Below are 18921 nucleotides of genomic sequence, written 5' to 3' on the forward strand. Positions count from 1 at the left end.
TTGTGATTGGCTGCTGAGAGTGACCCAGCAGTGGATGAGACACAGAAAAGTATATCTGCGGACCTCTCACCACTGGAAATTGTTCAGAAGCGGTGTCTACACTTGAAGAGTAACTGGAACTGCTGATCCTCGACGCCCAGCTGGAAGACGAAGACTTGCTGTTGCATTTGCTTCGACCTGATCTGAAAGCTGCCGAACTCGTCAAGGACTGATCCGAGAGAGGACCTGGTAAGGCGCCCTCTCCCCATGCTCCGAGGGACCATCGAGCACCGCTAACCTTTGCCGAAGCTCCCTGGAAGTCAGACCCTCGAAAGGCTGCCGACCCGAGACGGGACCGCTGAGGAGAACGAAGCAAAGCACCCGGACTTCGCCGCTGTCGAAGTCCATTGCCATCGACCAGGGTTCGCTGGTTTGTGTAACCGCTGGAGGTCCGTCGAAGTTGTGTAGCCCAGCTGTGGGGACCACTTGACGCTGTGCCGCTGACGACCGGAGCCGCCTGTTCCCTTTGTCTAAGAACATTTGAATCCAAGGACTCCCTTGTGCGCAGCGTCGACCGCTTTGTCCCGCCGGAGAAAGTCGAGAACGACCAACGCGCCGAGGAGAATCCGCCGGTGGGTTTCCCGCCACCTGAAGGCCACAAAGACTTGGACGACTCGACGCCCTTGTTGGGCCACAGTTCTTCTGAAGCTCTTTGCGGTTCTGAACAATCCATCGCCGAGGTGCCCCGCACACCTCATCCTCGCAGCACGTCGCTGACTAGCACCGCCAGGATCGACATCGGGGTCTCAGCACCCTTGAACTTCTCATCACCGCGACAAGTTCACCATCTACAATGCCTCTCGACGATCCATGACTCCTGCTTTAAAGGGAGTCACTCAAGAAGGATCCTTCGACGCGTCTTCGAAGAACTCTACTCCACCAGGTACATGGGGGGGGGGGTAAAACCTTAATAGGAGGAAATAAGGCTATTGAACAATATATGGACTGGGCTTGTGCTATATATATGTGTGGACATTCCTTTGTGGGGGTTCGGGGACTACACTGTACTTAAGAACCAGCCTGCATCACCTCCTAGGAAGTTAGGCCTCGATTGCTCGTCCATTGCTACCGTAATAGAGAATCTTGGCTGGGGTCTTCTGTGCCTCTCCTCTACCATATAGAGAGCAGAAGTACAGACACCCCCCACCAGTCTTTACAACAGTCTCAAAGGACAAGAATGTAAAGGCTCAAATGTAGCACCCATAAGGAATTTTAGAACAAGGTTCAAATCCCAACCGGGAACCTGGAAAGGCGACCGTGGAAACACTTTAGTGAGCCCTTTCAGAAACTGAGAAATTATGGGAATTTTGAAATAAGAACACTCCTATGACGAGCGCTTAAATATGGACAGCACCGCCAGGTAACCTTTAATGGTCCCACTTGCAGGCCCTTGTGGGCTAAAGAACCGCAGGAATGTCACATGAACAAGGATCCACATTCTTAACCCTGCATCAGTCGCAGAACTTTCTCCAACGGCAACGGTACAGGGACTTTGTTGCAGGCCGTCTGGCCGAAAGCAACACCTCCATCACGTCTTCAGGGAGGTCCCAATCCTTATACCTCAACCTTTCAGAAGCCAAGCGTGAAGGTTGAGGGATCTGACCTATGGATGGAGAACCAGACCCCCCCCCTCCTGTGAGAGCAGATCCTCTCGGTAGGGAAGGCGGCGTGGAGGGCAGATGGACAAGTCTAGAAGGTCCGGGTACTACGTTCTCCGGGCCCATGCCGGAGCAATGAGGATCATCCGGGAACAGAACCTCCGCAGCACTTGCGGGATGACGGGGACTGGAGGAAACGCGTACAGTAGTGGAAGGACCACTCCACCACAAACGCGTCCCCCAAGGCTCCTCTTGGAGGACATTCCCGCACGCAAAACCTTTCGCACTTCCGGTTGACACTGGAGGCGAAGAGATCCACTTGTGGGGTCCCCCAAAGGGAGAAGATCTCCAGGAGAATCTCCTGAGCCAGCTCCCACTCACACTCTGCCTGATCCGAGTATCCGCCGTCTCGTTTGCCTCTCCAGCCAGATGAACCACCGAGATCGAAATTTCCTGCTGGATGGCCCAGAACCAGAGCTATATCGCCTCCCTGCACAGAGGAAGTGACCCTGCCCCCACCCCTTTTTGTTGTGGTAGTGCATGGCCACTGTGTTGTCAGTCAGAATCAGGACATTCTTTCCTCACACAGTCGGCAGAAAAGCCTTCAGGGCAAGCCTGATGGCCCTCAGCTCCAACAGATTGATATGGAGTCTGGACTCCGACGGAGACCAACGACCGCTGACTGTCAGCTCGTTGGCATGAGCTCCCCATTCCGTGAGGGATGCGTCCGTAACGATCGTCACCTCTGGTCAGGGTAGCCAAAATGGAGCCCCCCCCCTTCATCAGATTGCCTTCGACGGCCCACCACAGAAGGTCCTGAGTGATCAAGGGCAGCACCTGAACAGGGTCCGACATCCTGCCAGAGGAATTGGACCACTGCATATTGAGGGCCTATTGCAGAGATCTCATCCACAACCTGGCCTCTGGCACCAGAAGAATGCAGGATGCCATGAGGCCGAGCAACCTCAAGAACTCGAACGCCGGGAGACTCTGGGCAAGTTGAAACTTGTGCACTATCTGCAGAATGTGATGAGCCCTCACCTGGGGAGGGAAACACTGCCCCAGGGACGTGTCGAGCACTGCTTCGATGTACTGGAGCCGCCGAGTTGGCATCAAGTGGGACTTCAAGTTGAGGGAGAAGCCCAGCTTGTGAAGGGAGTGGCAGGTGATGGACAGATGATCCAGGATTTGCTCGGGAGAGCGTGCCCTGATCTACCTGGACGATTGGTTGGAGTAGACTTGAATCCCCCCCTTTCCTGATATACGCTGCCGCCTCCACCTTGGTGAAAACTCTCGGGGCGGAGGTCAATCCGAACAGCAGGACCCGAAACTGAAAATGCGAGTCGCCAACCGCGAACCTCAGGTACTTCTTGTGCTTGGGATGGATCGGCACATTAAAGTAAGCGTCCTTGAGGTCGAGAGACACCAACTAGTCCTGAAGTTGAAGGGCCTGGAGGACTGGAGAGCGTTAACATCTTGAACTTGTCCTTCCTGAGGAGCTTGTTCAAACCACGCAAGTCCCTGATGGGTCTCAATCCCCAGTCTTTCTTCGAAATCAAAAAAATTAGGGGAATACCATCCCTTGTTCCTCTCCGCTACAGGCACCAGTTCTATGGTGCCTTTCTCCAGCAGGGATTTGATTTCCTGCGCAAGGAGCGGATCCGGACTCTTCAAAGAGATTACCTGGTGGATTGTCGTGAGGCCTCTGCCTGAAAGGAAGACAGTAGCCGTGGGCTATGATCTCCAGAACCCACACATCTGAAGAAATGGCACGCCATTCTACAAGATGTTGCGCCAGCCTTCCCCCAACCGGCGAACCATGGGACATGGCCTCATGACTGAGCTGAAGCGGCTGCGGCAGTGCCTAAGGGTAAAGAGGCAACTGCCCGAGCGGCTCTGGCACCTCGAGTACCTTGTTTTGCACCTCTGGCCCTCCTAAGGTGGCCCCCTTTGACTTGCAGCCCCTCTCGATCTACCAAAGGAAGAGTAGTACCAAAAGGAACCTCCCCTCCATTGCTGTCGCCTAGGACGAAGAGGCAGAGGTTGGCGAACTGCTGCGCTCAACGACTTGCTGCAGCTTTGGAGGTCTGCAACCTCTCAAGGCTCTCGTCAGCCTTGCTGCCAAAAAGATGTTCACCATCAAAGTGCATGTTGAGAAGCCGGGCTTGCACATCAGGAGCAAACCCCGACTTCCGCAACCACGCAAATCTGTGCATTACAGTGCTCGCCGCCATGGACCGGCTGACACAATCTGCCACATCCAGACCAGACTGAACGGATTCACACATGGCATCCTCGCTATCCTGAACAAGAGCAAGAAAGCCATTCCATTCCTCCCCTTCGGGAATACGTTTAGCCGCCAAAGAGACAATTCCACAGAGTGTGAGTGAAATGTGCTAAGGTAGACACAAGAGTTGGCTGCCTGTAAAGCCATACCCCCTGAGGAAAACACTTTCTTCGCCCAGCCATCAAAACGTTTGTCGTCCCTATCAGGAGGGATGGGAGGGTACGACGCCTGTTTTGCCGGGGCTGTAGCCACCTGCACAACCAAACTCTCCGGAGTGGGGTGCGTAGTCAAGTAGCTGGGGTCGCTACTGGCAGGACGTTATTTTTTGGGCAAAGATTTGCCCACTGCCAGGAGACTCTCCGGAGCAGTCCAAGCCGCTGCCACCCTTATTTGCAAGGCCATATGGAATGGCAGTACCGGGTCAGTTGGTGGACCTTGGTCCAAGATGTCGGTCAGGTCATCCGGCAGAAAATCTCCTGGTGGCGCAGACCACCCAAAGTATTCCGTGACCCTCGACATGAGGCCAAACTCAACCTCCGAGGAGGTGTCCAGACCACTGGCGTCGTGCAACAACTGACGCAGGTCTTCTAACTGGCTATGACAAGATATTAAGTCATCAGGAACCATACCATCAAACCCTTCATCCACCTCAGAAATATAGTCAAGAGGCTGGAATAAATCCCTGGATGAGGGCACGTGTTTGGACTTGGCCAGAGCCTTCCTCTGGGTTTCCACCGGTCTCTGGGGCACCTCCGAGAAATCCGTCTCGAAAGGCATAGACGGAATCTGCGTCGAGCATGGCGCCGATGGCTTCCACACAGGCCTCGAGGGCAGTGCCCCGAGCGTGTCCTTCGACGGCAGAGCCTCGAGAGAGTCCTTCGGCGGACTCGGCACCGACGTCTTCTTCAAAGATCTCACAGGCTCCGACAGTCTCAATGGCGTAGAGGACCGGGACCTGGAGCGGGCATTGCTAGAGTGATGCACCTTGTCTGACCGTGACCTCGAAGGTTCCCGGTGATCGCGACGACCGCTCGAGCCCGAAGGCGTGCGAACAGTGTCTCTAGCATGTTCCCTACCGGTGTCTTTCAATGGTGCAGACGGAACGGAGCCCTGTGACTGAAAAATCGCCCTCATCTCCTTACGGAACGAATTCCATTCCGCAGGAGTGGAATGCTTGGTGGGACAAGCAACCCGCCGACAGCCAGAGTCCTCGGACGAGGATGGGGAAGGTGACTGATGACTGCGCTTCCGAAGAGGCAGAGGAATGGCGGGACCCACTCCGGTACCAAGACCCCCCTGGACTTACGCCGACGATGCGGAGAGTCGTCCCTCGAATCGTCAGTCGAAAGCCCAGTGGATTTCGACTTCCGGGGCTTGGACACCTTACCGACAGAAAGCTTCTTCTTACGCTCCCGCAAGGCCTTCAAAGTTTACGACTGGCAATCGTCACAATCGTCCGTGGCGTGGTCCTCACCGAGGCACCAAAGGCAGGCGTTGTGCGGGTCCGTCAGCGACATCTTGGAACCGCAGTCCCGACACTTCTTGAAACCCGGCCGCGGGGTACAAGGAGAAGAAGACATCATGGAAATCTTTCACAAAAACTGGTTCGAAGAACCGACAGAACAATTCAGAACATGTGTTCTACTTATAACATCCGTTGACGTCGGCTCGATGGAGGCCTTCGAGGACAGCGTATCGACATCATCGACACAGAAATATTTTCCGAAGCAGCACAGCTGTGGTGATTACCTGTCATAGATATGGAATACGTCGGAGGACCCAATCCCCTCGAATAGTCTTTGCAGATCTTTAATTGGGCAGAATCCATGGAAATGGTGGAGAATACCAAATTGTGTTATCAGTTAGTATCCCACTATAATAAATTGGGGCTACCTGAACCTTGCCTGGTTATGTTTCCCGATAAGAACTGGTGTCATGGATATATGAGGTTTAGGTTCAATGGCCTGCCAACTAGTGCGATACTCGAAATAAGAGGGGCACTGAGTGGTAGAGCGCCAGAATGTAGATTTTGTAAAAGTGGAGAAGATAAAGAAAGCCTCAGGCATTTGTTGTTAACCTGTGTAGCTCTTAAATCAAATTGCATAGACCACTTTAAAAAAATGTGTAAGTAACTTGGATAGATTGATCTTGAGTCTGTGGTGGGACATGCTGCATGGCACAACAGTCGCCCTAAAAATCGTGGTGGCAAGATATCTGACATCTGGACTTATACAAGGTGATCAAGGGAACATAGTTAAACATACAGTGGTCTCTTCGTGGGCAAACTATATCTGATATTGAAACTGATGAAACGTAATCTATAACCTAATTCGTATGATGGCAAATGACTTAAGTAAATCCAGGTTGGCTGTGATGTTACACAGATGAATAATGGAGCAAACATTTGGCTTGAAGTACTAAAGCAATTAGTAATAACAAAAATTACAAAATTTGGGTTAACAAACCATTATTTGTCGCTAGAACTGGGAATTGTAAACAACTCTTGATCATATAAAACTATAACTTAACCTGGAGGACAATTCTTTGTGATTAAATGAATAGAGTCAATTTAACAGGGTCCCCTGGGGAGGACCAACATTAATGCTGGAGAGTTACACCTAATGACATTCTATATATGCGCAATGCGAGTTTTCCTTTACACATAGAACTCAACAAAGGAGTCTAACTCGGACAGAATGTAGCATGTGTAAAGTGCAAAAGGTATGAATATAATGTTGTCACTTTATACATATTAGATTGAACTGTATCATGACGCTAATTCTAACTTTGTAAATAGGTTATTTTGTTATTTTCTGTTTTGTAAAATAAACCGTATACAAATAAATATTGAATACTATATTGTTTAAGGCAATTAAGTGTAGATTATACTTTGACATCATTGTGGATGATTCTCAAAACACAAAGATCTTTCATTAATATTACGAGTGTAGAAAACGTGAATATTACAGTGGCTACATTGTAATTAAAACTAAAATTAAGAAATTAACACTTCAGATTCCTCAGTAATCAATGGATTTGAAAAAAAGTCAAGGAACAGCACAAAAATTGAGGGGCCAAACAATGTAGGGGATATAACAACAATGTGAGAGAAGGCCACTAGAGCAAAGTATTACACAGGATCAAAGAACAGAGGACATGAAATGGTGCAACTTCCTGCAATGTTCCACTTACTGCAATCAAGGGATATGGGGAATGTTGCCCGATGAGTGATTGGGTAATCAAAAGTGACGACTGCTTTGTACTGCTGAATGGACATTAGTTTATTGCCTGCAGTTGATGGGATAGTCATTCCTTAGGGTTAATACCATGACCATGAAGGATTAATTCCTTATGTTCAAGCCAGGGGACATTATCTGTTAACATCAGGTGTCACAACCCTATCTGAATAAAGAGGGATGAGAGAATGAGGGCGGTTCATAAACAGGATGAAGGACAGTTCAGCTGGCGAATGGGAGAAGAGTTTCCCTCTGTAGGTGCTTTTGTCGAAGCTGGTGGTGTGTTGTTGCCAGGTTACCCAAGAGGACGGAGAGAGCCGTTATACATGGTCATACTAAGTGAAGATCCGTGAAGAAACTCTACGTTCAATAGAAAATGTTATAAAGTAGTTAGGAGTGTGTTTTAAACGACTGCCGTTGCAGTTTAGAGGCGAAACGTTGAGCACAAGCTGAGGGTCGCTGAATGAGTTACCAAGGACGTCCGGCAACAGCTGACTACTGCGGCTGCAAGGAAAGACGATCGAGGTGAGAGCAGAGGCTGCAGCGGGTGGAGACGTACAAAGACATCAGCTGAGCCTGAAGCCTGAATCAGCTGGGGTTTTCGGATCAGCGAACGTACAGAGCCCATTGAAGGACCTCTGCCGGTGGAGAGCAAAATAGCAGATTAGCCATGAGGACCTCTAGTGGCCATCAAGGGAAGTGCAGGCTTAACGATATTAAGCAAGTCAAGAGGAAAGAAGCTGGAGTGGAAACAGACACAGGAATTCTTAAAAGGAGGAGCGTAGTGAATGAGAAAATGGTCTCAAATAATCTTATATAACAAGAAGTGGAGTAGAAGGTGAAAGGAAAAGAGAAAAGTAAATTAGCATATTTTATAAGTAAAGTAAGTGAGACTTCAAAATAAATTGAGACTGTCAAAGGCTAAACAAATAATTTAAATGGCAGGATAATGGACTGACTATAGTCCAGGTGGTGAAAGTAACTCCAGAAATATAATTTGGACAGAGAAGACGCCAGACGTCTACAGATACAGAAAATCTTGGTTGCAGTTATAAGCTCTTGTTCTGTTTGAATAAAACGTTTCAGTTTACATCTTATCCAGAGTGATGAGTCATTCCCATTTAGACACTGACACATATCCAACAGCACACGATGGCACGACGCATCAGCAAGTAACCCAAGGATGCATTGCACTATTTTAATAAAGCAAACAGCCAGGTCTGGAAGTAGGGGGTTAGGGAGACAATACCAAAGTCCAAAAGTACCATAGGTTAGCCTTCCACCTGCCCCAGCCAAGCCTATTCAGAGGAATTGTTCATACAGTTCCTTGAGCAATCATTACCTCACAGACTATGTAAGAAAATACTGGCTACATCAGAGTTGTTGGCATCTACTTTTATTTTTGGATTTGTAAAGCGCACTGCAGCCCTCTAGGCAACGAGGTGCTATAAGTATACTTAAGGAGGCTTGCTTGTGGGTTACAATAAGCGGCCCAATGTGTGAAGCTTAACATACAGTTATTTATACAGTTGAATACTGGGTACAATGTTCTAGTATAATCTATACTTGTAAACGCGAGTGCACAGCAAGGAATGAGGGTAAAGGCTTAGCAATGCATATTCAGAGAAGACTTCCAGGTAATGTCCAACAGTACTAGTGAAAATCGGGGGAATCAACATACACCAGGGTAGGAATCCCTGTATAAAAAACAGCCTTGGATGCTATGGTCTAGGCTTCCTTTGCTGCCCACACTATTTAGATCCATCATCCTCTACACCATTTCCACACTTATCCAACGAGGGGAGCATAGAGTTCCTGCTTATATCCATAAAGTATCGTGGTGACAACCACTGCATACTAAATCAACAATGCTAAAGGGAAACGAAAATTGGAGTCAGCACAAGTAGCAAACTCGCTTTTTAGTTTGGGCTATTGTGTTCGCTTGACACTTACAGGCCGAAATTGTTGGAATACAGAGCCTGTAGGTGTTTTTTTATTTACCCACCCATTGACTGCCCATGGCCATGCTAATCCCTATGGCTATAACTCACCCAGTTTCTGCCTCTCTCTGCCCAAAACACCTCCTCATGGGAGCTCGCTTTAATCAAGCCTCAAACTTCGTACTCCCTGTTCATGCCAGTGTTTTTTCAAAGCAGTCAGAGTTAATGGCTTATTTGGAGTTGTAAACATGATACTGGTGTAATAAAAATGTCTTACCAGGTCTGACTTCAGCCACACTATAAGTACTCTGCGTGTCCTTCACTTAGTCCTGCTAAAAACAAACATTTGCAAAGCCTACAGTTTTGGCTTGTGTACATGTATTAGGTATTTGCCACGCACTGCTATTAGATGCCCAGGTACTCGCACCATTTTGCACCTGCTACTATCAATGGCCAGTTAATACCAATAGCAATGTGCCAGGCAAGTGCTGTTACAATGCCTACACAAAAGCCCTAAACTGTTGGCGTTGCCAATGCTGGTTTTATGTGTTGTCCCGGGAAACAGTTTTAAGATAGCTGTCCGTCAAGTCATTACTTAATCATTTTTAACACTATGAAAAGAAAATGCCTTAAAAAGTGTACTGAGCGTCACTAAAAGTAACTGCCCATTAACATCCCACTGCCATTTTTACTCTAATGGCAAACGTGTTCGTCTCTTGAGTGGCACTGAAAGGCCACCAGTTGGCCTGGTTCATGTTTTAGCACATTTCAGTTTGGGCGGGCTGATTGCAAACATACATTACAGCTACTTTCATAGAAAAGAGTGCATTGATAATGACAATGAAGGCCACTTTGTGGAACATTTAAACAAAAAGGTATGGTAGAATCTAGAAATGAAGGAAAAGTTGAATACAAATAAACTGCATTCTGACAAAAAAACTATTATTTAAAATGTGATAAAGTAGTTCCTTACCCACTCAGGATGTGAATGCGCTCTGTATTGTATTTGAGTGGTGTCAATTCACCGCGTAGAACTTGAAGAGCCTCCAACACTTTGCCATCCTCCAGATATTCTAGGTACTTCTGCTGCAGTAGCAAAAACTTCATCCTCTGACATGACAGAAAGCAGCAGTCAGGGGAAAAACGAGGACTGAGGATTCAGAACATGTTTGAGCCTAATCAAAACAGTAAACACCATTCTACTATATCTTTCAGAAAAATACTTAATTCAAATCTAACAATTAGGATATGTCAAAAATAAATACAACACTTCTGAAGTTAAGTTGAATTTCTGTTGACACTTGCACAATCTCTGTAAATCAAAGTTTGAAGGGGTAGTCGGAAATTATACGCACAAAGCTTTAACTTGAATTATATTCACAAATCGGGTCATTCACAAATAGCTACCCACACCCCCAACCTACAGGTATGTTTTTAAACATTGCAGAGTGCCAAACTGTTACCCTTGTATTAACTCCGAGATTTTGTTCTGCCAGAGTTGCTCATGTAAAAAGATAGTGTGGTCTGCTTTTAGAATAATCATCCAATGTTCAACTTTTAACATCAAGGCGAATCCTACAGTCCGTGGGCATTCCATATTCCTTGAATTTTCAAGTTGTCTAAAATGTTACTCGACACACCCAGCTTTCAAGGGGAGGATACAGAGTAGCATTTAATGACAGCAAGCGTGGAAACTGGATCGCATCATTAAAAACAGTTGCTTCTTTGTCACAAGCATTAACCCCTGCAATCCGCTCAGCCGCCCTCTACTTTTAAAGCTTGTAACCACTGACTTTGCGTTGTCAGGTTTTAACTTGTCTAATGGAAAAAAAATTATAAGGAGAGACTAAAGTGCAAGACGTCATCAAGTCTAAAATGGTCATCATGGTTCTCGCCTTCTGAGTAAGAATAGATACAGCAAGAATTGGTTTCTGAAATACCAATTCTCTGTGTAGATAACACTGCACCCTAAGTAATACAGCAGTTTAGATAACTGTTGGCGATTCCCTGCTTAACTGTGCTACTCCTATTATGGGGCATTTTGTGAAAACCTTTAGAGCAGAAATAGCCGTTAGCACAGAAGGGCTCTCAGGTCTGAGGGAGCCCCATGTAATTTTTGCTGACTTTTTTTTTTTTTAACAACTTTATTTAAAGATTTATCATCAAAAGAAATACATATCATTCCAAAACAACAATTATGATAACAGGAAAACGACAAATAAAACGAAAAAAGCATTATACAAGTTGATACAAATAAATACAGAATAAATGCATGTTTTTTTTTTTTTTAATATGTCCCAACCTACTTTTTCACCCCAGATGACACAGGTACTGATTCAGTGAACGAGGCTGGTGGCAACTCTTGCAAATATTTCACTGCATAGGTATCCATTTGCTCCCAGAACTGATTGTTTATTAAAAATCACTTTCAAAATACAACCCTTATTACGTCACTTTTACTGCATACAAAATAGCATCCTTTCAGAAAAAGTTCCTTACTTAGGAGGGCCATAAGGTTCTCATACAAAAAGGTCAGAACGGGGAGGTTAGGGAAGTGGGGTGGGGGAAAGCATATGGTGTGCGAGAAGTTAAGGCAGACAATTCGCTGTTAATTAAGTTTGCGTTGTGGTTCAGTTGCCCAGGATGTTGGGGCAACGAAAGAATCTACGTGTCAGCCGTCTGATCGCAAATTCATCTTCTCATGGCTGCCTTTAGAAACGCTGCGCACTCTTGCACGTTTTGAAAGTGCACGTGTAAAAACACACGTTGTCTCAACTTTCCAAACGCCAACAGTTCTCAAGATTGCCAAGCTAAATCCTCTCACCTCTATAGAGCACACATAAGAAGAGCCAATGTATAAAACTGTTTTAACAGCAACAGGCGCAGCCGAGAAGACGTCTCTCCTAATCGTGGACCCCTTTAGGAAGAGAATCAAAATTGAGCGAGCATAACACTTCTGCTATCCGGCAAGTAAGCTAATCAGATGTATAACTTTATATACAGGAAGAAACAATGCTCTTTCAATTACAAAAGAACGTACAATAGATAGGTAATCAGATCTGACGGGAAGCAGTGAGTTTCTTACAATGGGGTGAGTTTGAGTAAAATTCTGAACAGGTTGTCAAAGGAAGTAAATAGAACAGTAACCTGGGACTATATATATGTATGGCCTTACATAGATAAAAGGACAATCAGACATTTTTAAGTGCAGGTGGAAGGTGTGGCCAGCTGCGTTAGGGATGTGATCATGATGAATAAAGTGCTAGAGTGGAGGCAGAGGAAGTGAGGGACAGAGGCAGGTTTACAGGCAAGGGAGAAATGTTAGCTAGAAGACAGATGATAGTTAAGAGGTTAACCCGGGTGGGGCAGTAGGCTTTTAATTTGTTTTTGAAGAGAATACCATGCAAGAGGAGCACGAAGCGAGAAGGAAGAAGCACAGGGTGGTTGTCGAGGTGCCACAAGGGCAGTCTAGGAGGCAGAGTGGAGATTACAAGAAGGCTTGTAGATTTGGTGATGCCTTAGCCTGGAAAGATTTGCGAGGAGAAGAAATCTAACCCCGTTTTGCATCATGAGCCATCCAGCATGGTGACAGTACGAGGCAGTAGGTGTGAAGTGAGGGAGTTCAAAGAATCCTGGTAGCAAAGTTAATGATCTTGTCAAAAGGACAGAAAGCATAGTTGGGGATATCAAAGAGGATGCTGGAACAGTAGTAAAGTTTAAAGACACGAGTGGTTAAGAGATGCTTGACTGTTGAAAGGAAGGAGTGGACTGATTTTCCTAATATTTAGGAGGTTGAGGCGAGTGTTGCAGTTTGAGTGGGGAAAAGGTGTGAGAAGGGTCATAGATGACGCAGAGGTTTCTAGCTGAAGAAGAGATGGGGGGTGTGTCAGGAAGGAACTGGATAGGCAGAGGAAGAGATGGAGTATTTGGAAGGAGGAAAGAAGAGCACCTCTGTTTTGGTATAGTTTAACATCAGAGGGTGAAGCCATCGAATAGTTAATGACAGTTGGAAATTTTGACGGATAGATCAGAGGAGAGTTCAGGAAAAGATGTGGGTGCGTGCATGAGGAGTTGGTACGAGAACCCAAAGGAGATTAGTGCCCCAAGAGCAGAGGTGTACAGTGTAAAGAGGAGTGGGTCCAGGACAGAGCCCTTGTTGGACAACAATAGAGTCAGTTGAGCGGCTTTGTTCCAGGAGACAGAATTGGTAAGGTGCGAGGTGGGGTTCAATCCAGGCAAGGACTTGATCGCAAATCCCAAGTAAAGAGTATTAAGGAGATCAGAGTGATCGCTAGTGTCAAAGGCAGCAGCCAGGTCAAGGCGAAATAGGATAGAGGATAGATTGGAGTGCTTAGCAGAGACGAAGTTGGAGACATTCATAAGAGCAGTTTGTGGAGTGACAGCAGCACAAATCTGCTTGTAGGGAGCCTGGCAGGTTGTGGAAAATTTGTAAGACAGCTGAATACAACCCTTTTCAGTACTAGAGTAGTGTGGAAGGCGAGACACAGGGTGAAAGCTAGCCGGTAGGTTAGGGTCAGTGCCCTGCTTTTTTACATAGCCGTACTGAAAATAGAGGGAAAGCAAGTTCTGCAAGGTGAGATGCCACTAAAGGGGCAATAGGCTTGACTTGCTGAGGCACAGGAGGGTCTGATGGGCACAAGAGGGGTTAGCCTTCATAAGAGATAGGACTTCTTCAGTATTAATGTGACTGAAGTGGGAGATGAAGGCAGAAGATGATGGTAGAATGTAGGAGGGAGCTTGAGGAAGTCAGGAGAGAGTCACTAATTTGGGAAATAATTGCAGCGAAGTATTCAGCAGAGGGTGAGATAGAATTCAGTTTTCACACTTTCAAGAGAGAACTTCAGTGTTCCGGGCAGAGAGGTAGAAGAATGGGTATGCCTCCATTTGCGCAGCAGCCAACGCATGCCTGTGCGGAGACTGCATATGAATGTCGTGACCCAAGGTTAAGGATGCTCAGACTTGGGGATGAAAGTTAGCAGATGAAAGTGAGGCGAATGAGTCATAGTAGGGATTAAACGCTTAAGAAGGCTGTGTGAAGGAGAGAGAAATTTAGGGCAGAGGGAAAGGGGGGGATTGCAGAAGGTTTACATTTCTTTTTAATAATAGTTGGGGAAAGTGGTAAGCAGAGGTCAGAGAGTGGAAAGGAGAAGGTGGTGAAAACAATGGAGTGAGCAGATGGGAATGGCGCACCAACAGTGGTATTAGTGGCTGAGAAAGATTGAGCTAAGAGGTCCAAAGAGTTATCCCTGGTGTCGGTAGGTAGGTTATGGAGCAGAGAGTGGGGTCACTAAGAAGTTCTGATTTCTGAGAAGTGGTTGTACAGGGAAGGTTAAAGTCACTTAATAGAATGAAGTGATGTTTAATGGAAAGAGAAAAGCAGCTGAAAAAGTTCATTAAAGAATGCTCCAGTGGGACCAGGAGGGCAATAGAGGAGATGTGAACTTTGTGAGGTCTAGCAATAGTAGAGACCGTGAATTCAAAAGAGGTAGGAGAGAACGTGACATTGGAGATTTGTGAGGCGTTGAGGTCGGAAGAGATCAGTGTCCCGACGTCTCCACAGCTGCCAGTCTGATGAGGAGAGCGAATGAAGGATAGTTTGGAGTCATGTAGGGCCGCAAGAGTGGCAGTGTCAAGATGGAGAAATCCAGGCTTCAGTGATAGCAAGGAGCTCTAGGGGAGAAGAGCTGGCATAAAGTAATCTGTGATAAAGGAAGTTTTGTTGCATATAGACTGAGCATTCCAGAGTGCAATGTTCAGTTGATGCGGTAAGGAAGAGTAGAGAAGTAGAGCCTCAGAGGCAGAGAGGCAAGGTGGCTAGGTGTTCGGGGGGGGTACGGTTAGATCGCCTGCTTGGTTGGAAGTAGGAGGTCCAAGAGAGTTTGCGTAGTGTAGTTTTAAGTTGTACGTTTAATAATGGGGATAGGAAAGGAGGAAGTTGTAGCAAGACTGAAGAAAGCTGTAGCAAGATTGGAGAAAGCCTATGGAGAGGCGAGCAGGAGGAGAGCATGCATAATAGGCAAGTACCAGATAGAACAGTAATTAGCAAATAAGTTAGTCATTATACAGTTGGGGTTTGGCATTTCCAGCTACTGACCCATTCCAGAGATTTTTCAGTGGTTTTCCTCCAGTTTTTCCCAGATTATCTTAAAGGGTAAGTTCGATCAGAAATGTCGATCAGCATGTCTTTTTAAGCATACTGTAATCTAGCTTTTAAAAAAAAAAAAGAAATGTACTATGCATCTTCCCTTAGTTTTCCTCACATTTACACATGCAAAAACAATGGTTTGGGCGCCACCATCTTGTGCTATCCGTTGATATCACTTACATCACTAAGTTGAAGTGCCCTGGCGGCAAGAATATAGATCGCCTGCCCCTTAAACTGACATCACTAGACGGTTACTCCCCTTTTCACAACACCAATGCACGTCTCATGTCAACGTCCTTTGTGTGCAAGCTATTGACCGGTCTCCATGAAAATGCCAAGACGCCTCTTTCCTCAACAAGTATAAGCAAACCCTTTCCGATCACACAACATAGGAGTTTTTTTTGCTTTGTATCAGTGTATTTAGTTTCCAGCCTCTGACTTGTTTCTGCTCTATTCAGCTATCTTTCTAGTTTTACGCCCTGCAAACAGGTAGTTACACTATCTGGACTGATTAAACTTAGTAGCTGCTTTTTATTTAAACACTTCTGAAATTATGTGCAAATGTTTTTTGTTAATCCATATTTAAAATTGCACTTTTACAAGGCTTGCGTTTTACATGTGCGAATGCAAAATTTCATATTTTGTGGCTATTCATGTTTTTGGACTATCATTTTTTGTAACATGGCAGTGTGTTCTCTTCTTTAACAGTAGTTCTTGTATACAGATACTTATTTTTTGGACTGTTGATTTTCTACTTATTAAATATTCAGGACCGATGGTAACAATACAGCCATACCAGTACGAGCCCAAATATTCAGAGGAGGAATTAATTGAAAGAGAAAGAAGCTGAAACGATGGGGAAGCCGACGTGAATCATGATGATCAATCACCCGAGTTCGAACCCAGTCGCATGGAGTTTCCACCTGGTGTACCTGCGATGGTTGCAAGGGTTATGCCAACTGATGTGGAGAACTGCTGCTTCCGAGAAATCTATGGTTGCTTGGCCTACATAGCTGAAGACGACACCACCGCTATGCATTACCTAGTTGCATGACTTCAGGGCAGTCTGCCTCACAAGAGGTGTGTTGCGGATGATGATGGTCTTTATGCACAAACTTCAAGCAACAGTTCATCCTCATAATCCAAGTATTGAGTAGATTTACTCTAGATCTGATGTATGTTTGACAACTGAGACGGCCAACATTTGATGTTCTCCTACATCATTGTAACTTCCATCGATCACTGACAAAAAAATCTGTAAATTGAAAACCTTTCTCCTACTAATGTAAGACCAGAGTATTCCTCACTAGACTGAACGTTCGAAAAATTAAAAATGTTTTCACCTTGAACTTAAAAACAATATTGCTTTGGGTCCCAAACTGTCCTCGCTTCAATGGGCAAGCAAATTTGTAATTTTTTCGATACTTCAAATCACAAGTACTTTATCTTGAAAGCTACTTTAAGGGTAACAACGCTATCAAATTTAGGGGGTGTTCCAAACTAAATAAGTAGTCATCTAGCTCATTCTAGTAAAACATTCTTGTTTCTTTTACAGGTGGCCTATCGTGAGTTTACGTTTACATGGTGGATTCCTGGAAGACTTTGATTCCACGTTCGATGAATAATACCTGCCTGTCGCTCAAGCCATACGCGCAAAATTCCCCAGTGAGAACAGACAGTACAAGGGATTATTTATTCACGCCGTACTGCAAAAGCATCAATACAATTTGTAGTTTGTTTGTGCCATCTACATTACCAAAGAAAAATACATTAAAAAGAGAAGTAAATATGAATAGTTGTTGGAATTTTTCAGTAAATCAACAACACGTCCAACCGTCTAGGGGGTACATGAAATATGTTTGGTGGCTTTTGCGCCCTATGACTGCACTCACGACGGGGCTGGGTGCATGGCGACGCTTAAGTTTCCAAACATCATGTACATCTAAAAAGGAATCTTCCGCACTGCAACCATTGTCCACATGGCCTCCCCAGACCCAGTGTCTCCAGACTCCCCTTTGAAGACTCCGTCCCTACAATCAACGTATGTATGTAATTCATTGAACATTGTTCCGGGCCGTTTGCGCTCACCTCACGCCCTTCCATCCATCCATCCACTTCCAGCATCAAAGGTAGTTCGCACCTATGACTGCACTCCGTAGGGGGCTGTGTGCATGGGTATGAGGTGGTCTGCCATCAAGGCTTAGTGGTGGTCAACGAACACGTCGCACATTTGCACCCACTTTTCTAAGCCTTTAAATGCCTTGATAGTTCACTACGGAAAATCTCTGCAATCCACGAGGTATATATCTAGGTGTTACCAGGCTTGCTCAATTGGCAAATCTGTGCGCCCAAGTGAGGGTTGGTCAAATATTTCGTTCTGTAGTTTCAACTATCGCTGTTCGGAAAGTTTGTATTGCTTTATACCAAATGGACACCATATTCGCATTTTCATTTATCGCAAGAAGTTCACCATTATCAAACGTTTATGTAGCATCTCTGAAATTAGCACATTTCATTGCAGAGCATTGTATCAGAATGTAATGTTTCATAGTCCATGTTTTGAACGCATGTTAACTTTTGGTGGCTCAAAGTTTATTGAATGGGCTAATAATGTGTTACAATTCGCGGTATAAAAATGAGTTGACTAATTTGATCGCTGTGATAATTAGACCAGGTTACTGAGGTTTTAAAAAAAAATGTAAAACAAAGTTTACGAATCAAGCTATGTGATTGGCGCTTTGCTCACAGTGATACTTTATTAATTTTTATATTTATTTATATTTCTTTAACAGATCTTACAAACATTTCAAGAATGCCTCCATGTATAATTTTTTGGATTGCCCTACTGTGACCCATGTCAAAACCCCAGGCACAGTCCTGCATGTATTCCCAAAGGATTTCGATTTAAGAACATGGCTTTTAAATTGCGGATTTTCATTGTCCGAGATTGAAAGCAGAGCCAAGGAGGTCTTGGAAGACGATCTGGGCAATTGATTCCGCGTCTGCAGCATGCACTTCGCAAATTACTTCCAAATCAAGTTCCAAATAAATTTCAGCACACGCTAGCTCTGGTGAGTAGTGGACGAAGAATTTGTTAAGTATGTTGGTATATAAAAAGAGTGCTCCATACTTATGTCTTATAAATGATCACACAATCTAAGGAATTAGTGTGGGGGGAAAAGGTAACATGACAGTTTTTGACTTTCGGGAATATTTACATTGATGTTATATTACACAAGTTGTGCTTGCGACTCAAAGCACTGTACTTTTAAACATTTTTGCTTTGGACTACTTGGTCCATCCCCACTTGAGCTTATTTTTTATTTGTCGGTTAACATGTCTTTCTATACACAGAGTTAACTGATGGTAGTACAGACCTTCACCAATAAGGAAACCAGAGACACATCGATTATCAGTATGGTGAGGTCAAGCCACATGCACTTAGTAATGTTGTGTTGGATGCGGTCATATTTATAAATTTAATGTACCTTTTCAATGTGACTTTTATGATTATATACATAAAAGAGTAGGAAGTATCATCGGTCACTATTGTTATAGGGGGATTATGGAAATTTACAAGGCCATAGGCCTAACCCAGGAGCGCTGGTGAAAGCGGTACGTTCCAGCCGACACAGAAAAGGAGTACTGGTGAGCA

General features: G+C 45.3%; 1 protein-coding gene across 4 annotated transcripts in view; it reads right to left on the reverse strand.

Moving 5' to 3' along the window:
* WDR26 (WD repeat domain 26) overlaps positions 1-18921 on the reverse strand; it is a 1161882-nt gene that overhangs the window by 1049516 nt on the left and 93445 nt on the right. For all 4 annotated transcript variants that reach the window (XM_069608652.1, XM_069608650.1, XM_069608651.1 and 1 more), the window contains exon 4: positions 10074-10210. In XM_069608652.1, the coding sequence (XP_069464753.1) occupies positions 10074-10210 (137 nt within the window). The remainder of the gene's footprint in view (positions 1-10073; positions 10211-18921) is intronic.

Source organism: Ambystoma mexicanum, chromosome 4q, assembly GCF_040938575.1.
Source record: "Ambystoma mexicanum isolate Mex_15411 chromosome 4q, UKY_AmexF1_1, whole genome shotgun sequence".
In the NCBI taxonomy this organism is placed as follows: Eukaryota; Metazoa; Chordata; class Amphibia; order Caudata; family Ambystomatidae; genus Ambystoma; species Ambystoma mexicanum.